Source organism: Agelaius tricolor, unplaced genomic scaffold (assembly GCF_023055355.1).
Source record: "Agelaius tricolor isolate 1412-34295 unplaced genomic scaffold, bAgeTri1.0.p SCAF_2, whole genome shotgun sequence".
NCBI lineage: Eukaryota > Metazoa > Chordata > Aves > Passeriformes > Icteridae > Agelaius > Agelaius tricolor.
The window spans coordinates 67,043,485-67,051,379 of record NW_027269262.1 but is presented as its reverse complement, the minus strand read 5'-3'; the positions used below and the strand labels follow the sequence as shown (position 1 = coordinate 67,051,379).

Genomic DNA, 7,895 nt, shown 5'->3' with positions numbered 1-7,895 from the left:
CCTGGCTACAACCTCCTTTCAGGGACTTGTAGAGAACACCAAGGACCCTCCCGAGCCTCCTTTTCTCCAGGCTAAACAACTCCAGCTGCCCCAGCCACTCCTCATAGGACTTGTGCTCCAGACCCTTCTCCGGCTGTGTTGCCCTTCCCTGGACGCGCTGGAGCCCCGCAATGTCCAGTCGGGCGGCCCTGGCCCTCCCGCCGTGCGAGCACAGCCCAGGCTGGGGCCGGCCCGGCGCGCCGCTCCGCCGGCAGGGCGCTCCCGGGCCGAGGCGGGTGGGTGGCGGGGGCCGGCCTGCCCGGCAGCCCAACCCGCCCGCGGCTCCCGGCGAAGGCAGCGCGGCCCCAGCGCCCCGCGCCTGGCGGAGCCGCGGCCGGAGGGAATCCAGTCCGGGTTTTGGCGCCGGGGACCGGCGGCGGCGAGGAAGGGCGAGCGGGAGGGGACCGCGCGCTGCGCCCGACAGCCGGGCCGGGCCGGGCCGGGCGGACAGCCGGCGGAGAAGGAGGGCGCCGGGAGCAGGTGGGCGAGCGGCGGGGCGGCCACGCCGCCTGCGGGCCCGCCTGGCCGCGGTCGCGGGCCCCCATGGCCGCGGCGCGCCCGCCGCACACACCCACCGCCGCCCCCCGGTGAGCGCCGCCGCCGCCGCCCCTTGGGCACCTCGGCGGGGCCGCTGCCCGCGGCCGGGGCTGTGCGCGGCGGGAGGCGGCCGGGCCGGGCCGGCCGGGCGGAGGCACCATGCAGGCGCGGCGCTTGGCCAAGCGCTCCAGCATGGGCAGCCGGCGGCTGAGCGCGGCGGCGCCGCAGGTGGACGCGGTCCGGCCCCCCAAGCCCGAGAGCGCCTGGAGGCCGCCCCGGCGGGAGGGCTCTGCTGCGGCGCTGGAGGAAGAGGACGAAGACGAGGACGTGGTGGTTGAGGTGGAGGAGGAAGAGGAGGAGGAGGAGGGCGGCCTGGGGAGCGCCCCCCCGGCACTGGCCGGCCACGGCAAGGGCCCCCTCCGGGGGAGCCTTAAGGTGCGTCCCGGGAGGGAGCGGGGCGGGGGCGGTCGAGGGGCCCGGGCCGGCGAGCGGGGCCGGTGAGGCGGGCCGGGCCGGGCCGGCGAGCGCCGGGGGCGGCCTGGGGCCGGCGGCGGGGCTGAGAGCGGGCTGGCACCGGGAGGCTGCGGGGGACTCCCACGCCGGGCGGGCCGGCCGGCCCTCCGCAAGTCCCAGGCGAAGCGGGCGGCGGGGGCGGCTGGCTAAAAGCGGGCGGGGGGCGTGGGGAGCCAGCGGGGTCTGAAGGAGTTTGAGCACTGGGAGTGCAGAGTTGGCTGGGTGAGGCGTGCGGCTGGCCGGGGTTGCAGAAGGATGTTCAGCCCGGCCGTGTGCGCGGAGGTGTTCGCAGAACTGTGCCTGCGGGGCGGGCGAGCTGCCGGGGCCCGACAGGGATCCTGCGAACGCGGGTGGCCGTGGCCAGGAGGCCTGGGTGGGAGACCTGTGGAAAGTTTAGGAATGCAGCCCTTTTGTGCAGAGGCCCGATTCAAATCCCATCGAAGCGTGCGCGGGCAGTGCGCTGAAATCGGTGCGGTTTGGAACAACCTGATGAACACACCCACTGGCTGAGATTCCGCAGATTTAGGCTTAATGATTTTATTATGAGGCATTTTCTGTAATTATTTTTTCCTTGGGATAACCAGGGTATTAGGAGTAAGTCTATGTATAGTAGTAGTATAGAGGATTCGCGTGATAGATGTGCACTGGTTATGGAAAATAAATGTATATGAAAGTTTAAAGGGTACCCCTTTTAATTGATTTTTATTTTTTCCAATCTAGGTAATAATTCTTATTTAATAAGAGTTCAGGGTTGGATAGTTAGGAGTGCTGTATTACCACTGGGGTCTTTCCTGTATCCACAGATGAGGAGAAGAAGAAGGAAACAAATCCAAAACAAACAGTACAGAAAAGAAAATAGCAGCAGAAATGCACATTATTCCCATATTACTTCAGAGCAGTTTTGTTACAGCACTGAGAGAATCAGTGAGACTGTAGCTCTTCACTGAGTCTGTCAAATGCCATGAGTTGTGGTTATGGTGTCTGGGTCAGACCATCCATGGTACTGAGGCCTGACAGGCTGAAACAACTTTTTTGCTACAGAACCATCACTTGACACTTGAGTGGTAGCCTTAGGATGAAGAGCACCATAATGGGCTTCTGGTCCCTTCATTCTCCCCTTAGTAATGAAGGTCTTAAGTGGTAGAGGAGTCTTAGAGGAGTTTCCTGGGTGTACCTAATAGGAAAAAAGAGTGAAATTCTCAAGTGGAGCACAATGAACTGAAATATAACAGGATTACATAGGTATAATCTGCATATAACATGGGAGTGTACTGTCCTCTTTGTCAACCCTCAACATGCTTTCAAGTAGCAGGACTGTTAGAGGTTGCTGGTATTTCTGCCTCACACCTAGGAGTATGCATACATACCAAAATACTGTGTTTGCATGTATTTACTTCCTGAATAGTAAAACTACTTCAGAGGTGAGATTAGTGTAGTAATGCCTGTTAGGCTACGTTTAGTGTACATAATAAACTGTCAAGTCGCAGTTGATAACCAGGTGCACATATTTACCCTCTGGAGGAATGTTTCTAACTGTCATTACCTCGGTTTCTGCTTTCTCTGTTTGTACTTTTGAGTGTTATAAACTGGGAGGGCTTAAAATTTAACATTGTAAATAAATTACCTTTGGTTTCTGTGTGTATTTCTTTAGAGATTGTGAGTGTGGGAGTTCTCAAAGCTTAATGGGAGGTTTCTTCCAAGTAATTTTAAAGCAACAGATTAAACTTCTCTGCCTTTGGCATTGTATTAGTGAGTGCTTTTAAGCCTGAAGTGACTGAATGTAAAAGTGCTTCCCAAAAGTAGCTCTGGCCATGTGGCCCTGAGTGTGTCAGAAGGTGGGTTTTCCAAGCAGGTTGTGTTTCTGTTAATGAGAGAATCAGGCATAAATTGAATACTGAGGTCCAACTGCAAGGCCCTGGGAGGGTAATAGAACTGGTGCAGTCTGGTTATGGTTTGTCAGCTGTAATTCCTTCCAAATGGAGAGGTGGCATGGAGTCAGCAGCATCTGACTCCCAGACACAGACTTCTGTACTGGGGACTGGGAGCAAAGTATATTGAAGGGGTGTCCACTCCTGAGAGATGGCATAAATTGTTGCATTGACCAATACCTTCATAATAAGAGACATCCTAAAGAGCTTCAGAATTTATCTGGACTTGAAAGCAAAGTGATCTGGGTTTTGCATGGTGTGCTATCTGGATAATGCAGTTAAGAAGCATCAAACGGTGTTCTGGTGTGTATTCACATGCACACTTGATGTCTGTGCCCTTGGGTGGAATGGCACTTCAAAGCTGCAGGTTTTGGGGGCTTGTGACAGTCACTTCTGTGGACTCCCTGTGATACATGGATGAAAGCATCATAGGGTCAGCAGTGGAATTAATATTATTAAAAGGTGCCTGAGAATTTGGTCCACTAGTCAAAATCAGCAAAGTACTGGCACTATCAGGTCTTAGAGCCATATTCTCTGCTCCAGAAAGAAGTCCACTCTGTGGCTGTGCCTTTGGTAGTCTAGTTTTGACCCTCACTCTTAAGCAAGGGGATAGAGAGGATGAAGTACTTTAAAAAGATAAATATTATTTCTCCATTTTCTGAAGTCGTGGGAAGAGAGAGCATATATGACAAAAAAGAGAAGACTGGTGGTCATGGGGAAGATACAAAAATTGTGTATGTTGCTGTAGCTGTGTAGCAGTCCAGGAGGAGAACACTGGAGAACGTCTTTGTTGCCTGTTCTCCCCTGCTGTGCTACCATGCTGGAAGAGGCACGAGTTTGCTGTGTGTTGTTGGTGGGTCATGGCAGAATAGCCAGAGAGTCTTGGAGAGCCTGTAAAGCCTTGTTGAGAAGTGCTGTGGCTTCTTACTTAGTCAGAACTAGTTCATTAATCTCTGTATGGAAACGAATTACACCAAGGTGCTGATTATGCAGACTCATTTTGCACATGAAACCCTTTTTGTGCAGCCCGTATTTGCTTTGGCTGCATTTGGATTTTCAGCCATTTAAAATGAGATGAAAAAGTATAAATAGTGTAATTGCTAGTAGTTTGTCTTGAAGCGTGGGTTATTTTGCAGTCCTGTTTAATTCATCTTTAGTATGCAGCCTAGTTCAGATAGCACAGCCACAGTAGTACCAGGCTGGGGTTGATGTAGTCTGTGGAAACTGTTGAGTTTGATGATGGGGAAAGGAGTTTTGAAGTAGGGTCCATCGGCAATCTCCAATGATGACTTTATCATATACTTAGAAGAAAACCCCACTGCAAGTAGCAGAATTATGCTAATTTGTCTGTAAACCATCAGGGTACTATGATTGAGAGTGTGGGCTAGTAGTGAACATGGGCCTGTGATAACATGCCAGCATGTTGCAATGTTTTCTCTGCTGTTATGAATAGTACAGGGGTTGGTGCTTTCTTCTGTTCAGCTCAGTGAAGTTGTCAGTTTACTTCCAGCCCAGTTTCTGTTCCCAGGCTGAGAGTATGGACATAGGACATTGCTAATCCATCTGACTGTGGATGCTGCACCTATTCCTCACCCATGGAACTACCTGTTCCAGATACTGGCTTGTTTGTGAACGCCTCTTCATAGTTCAGAAGGATGAGTTTCCCACCAGTGGATTTGGTCCTGCAAATACATAGGTCCCCAAATGATGGAAAATGATGTTATGAAGAGTCTGAAAACCAAAGGCCCAGAGAGCTGTGCAGTGATGGTAGGGGAATACAAAAGCCCAAGCAGTGTAAGCGAGACTTTAACTTCATGCTTACACTTTAACATTGGGCTTAGTTTCACCCACCTTGTGAAGTGAAAGGTGCAGAGTAAGGGGCATGTACAAGTCTAATCCAGAGGTTTCAGAGTGGAGATGGCACACATTGGTAGGAGTTAATGAAAAATTATACCTTTGGACACAGTTTTTGTGGTTTGTTGTGTTTTGGGTTGGTTTTTTCACCCTTTTTTTTTGTTTGTTTGTTTTTTAAAGATAAAGACATCTGTGTGATATATGGGATGCAGAAGATATATGGGATGCACATCTTTAGAGCTTGTGTGGAAGAAATCAGTTGCCTTTTAGTTATGTGTTGTTCAACTGTGTTGAATTCACTCTCTTCTCTTTTCCTCCTTCTTTCTAAAGCCAGTGTGAATTCATCGCTGTCATTAAATCAGACTTTCAGTTTTGCTGTTTGAATGGGCTATATACTCATTGCACAAAAAGTGGGTTTTCCTGCTTGATTAGCAGGTGTTATTTAATTTAGCTTTCATGTGTGTGTGTAAATGTATTTTCAGAGGCAATTTGCAAAATACAAGCTTCAAATACCAGATTTGCTTAGTGGAGGATAGACCTTGCAAGACACATTAGGAACTTAAAAAAAAAATAAAATGTTCCTTTTCAGACTAATAATGATAATGTTATTTTTGTAAATACTGCTAGTTATTAGAACACCAGAACTCATGTCCTGAACTTGGAGCCTGTTAGGCTAGGCTGTGTACAAACTCAGAACAAGCATGATCCTGGTCTGTCCAGTTCTACAAAGAGTAACACAAGATATGAATGGACACTGATGGACTGTGAGGAACAGCTAAAGGGTGAGATGAGAGAGGCAGATAAATACCAGCAGCTTAGCCATATTTTTGTAAGTAGATAAAGTTAATTAATTTTTAAATTTCAAACTTCATTTGGCTGCTTCTTGTTCTTGAGTGAAAACCTGTCTAGTGAAGTTGGTGTGGAAAATTCATGGCTAGACTTGGGATTTTTTTTCTTTCCTTCCTTTTGAAAAGTTTTAAAAGTTTATACATAATATGGATTACTGGAGGCAGAGATGGAGGAGGTGAGAAAATAAGATAGTTTTTTTTGTCCACGCTCCCCTAATAAAGAATGAATGGGACTAATTTGCTGGGTTTTTTTTAATGTAATTTTGTTGTTGTTTGGACACAAACCAAACAAAACCCCTTTGCCTCTAAAAGGAATTGGATTAGAAAACTGTAACTACATAAAAGTGAAGCCACTAACAGTTCTGGTCTTTATCTGCTATATACTTCTCAATCTAAATGAGGTCAGTTGAGAGTGATCAGTTGACAGCCTTCAGGTATTCAGTATGTACCAGTGGATAGAGATGTGCTGCTCAGTCTCTGTCACAGAATGTTTGAGCTGGGAGGGGACCCTTGGAGATCACCTGGCTGAACCCCCCACCTCCAGTGGGGTCATGTAGAGCTGATTCCCAGGACCATGTCCAGATGGGTTTTGAATATCTTCAAGGAGGGACTCCACAGCCTGTTTTGACAACCTGTGCCTTTGCTGGGTCATCCTCACAATGAAGAAGTGTTTCCTGATGTTCAGAGGGAGCCTCCAGTACTTCAGTGTGTGACCATCACCTCTGGTCCTGGCACTGGGGACCACTGAGAAGAGCCTGGCTCTCTGTTCCCTCCATTCAGGTGTTTCTAGACATTTTTAAAATTCCCCTAAGCCCTCTCTTCTCCTGGCTGGAGAGTCCCACCTCTCCTCACAGGAGATAATCCAGTCTCTTAATCACAGAATCATAGACCAGTTTGGAATGGAAAGCACCTTAAAGATCATTTCGTTCCAAGCCTCTTGCCATGGGCAGGGATGTCACTCACTGACTAGACGAGGTTGCTCAGAGCTCCATCCAACCTGGCCTTGAACACTTCAGGGCTGGGGCATCCCCCACTTCTCTGGGCACTTGTTCCAGTGCTTCACCACTCTCTGAGTAAAGAACTACTTCCTAACAGCTACTCTAAACATGCCCTCTTTTCATTTTAAAAGCATTGCTTTTTGTCCTGTCACTATCTGCCCATATAAAAAATCCCTCTCCTTCCTTTATACCTTGGAAGTACTGGAAGGCTGTAATGAGGTTTCTCCAAATGGTTTCTCCTTTTCTTGTCCATGATGAAATCATTCTGGTGGCCTTTTGCTGCACATTCTTCAGTGTGTCCATGTCTTTCCTGTATTTGGGATCCCAGAACTGAACCTGTCATTCCAGGTGGGGCCTCTCCGGTGCCTTAGTGGAGGGGGCAGGATCACCTTCCTCCGTCTGCTGTCAGTACTTTGTCTAATGCAGCGCAGAACACGGTTCAGCTTTGTTCCACAAGGACTCACTCCTGGCTTATGTTCAACTTCGTGTCCACTGGGAGCCCAGGACCTTTTCTACAAAGTTGTTTTCCAACTGGGTGGCCTCCAGCACAAACTAGTGCCTGGGGTTGTCCCTCCCCAGGATTGTCCCTCCCCGGGTCCAGGAATTAACGTTTCCCCTGGTTGGTTTTCTTGAGGTTCCTGTTGGCTCATTTCTCTAACCTGTCAAGGTTTCTCTGCGTGGCAGCATGACTGTCAGGTGGATCAGCCACTCCTCCCTGTCTTGTGATCCCTTCCCAGCTAGCCTGTAGTTCCCTAGTTCTTCCTTGGAGATGGAAGTGACATTTTTTTTCATCTTAAAACTAAGTATTGAGAAAATGCTTTTCATGGGCTGGTAATTAACATTTGTAGTGTGTCCTGTGACAAGTGCAGATGTACAGACCATCTGTGCCTTTGTTGATCCTGTGCTCTTCCAAGCTTTCTTCAGACCCAAGGTTACAGAGAAGTCTAAAAATCCTGTAAATCAGCTTTGAACCCTCAAGTCCTACTCTGTTTTTCCAGCTGCTAGATTAGAAATTCCAGTGTTACAAGAGCACTGGAGAGCTCTTACTAGACTGTGGGATAAATTGCTGCCTCAAAGATGAGAGTTTGGCTGCTTGGCCAGCCAGGAGCATGCTGGTCCTTGCTGGTGCCTGCTTTGTAAATACTGTGTGGATTGAGCAATGATGCTTTTTTTTTTTT

General features: G+C 49.2%; 1 protein-coding gene across 1 annotated transcript in view; it reads left to right on the top strand.

Moving 5' to 3' along the window:
• Window positions 1-245: 245 nt before the first annotated feature.
• The window catches only part of ZNF704 (zinc finger protein 704), an 86,237-nt gene continuing 78,587 nt past the window's right edge, over window positions 246-7,895 (top strand). Inside the window, exon 1 of the mRNA XM_071421331.1 lies at window positions 246-1,011. Coding sequence (XP_071277432.1) covers window positions 736-1,011 — 276 coding nt within the window. The 5' untranslated portion in view covers window positions 246-735. The remainder of the gene's footprint in view (window positions 1,012-7,895) is intronic.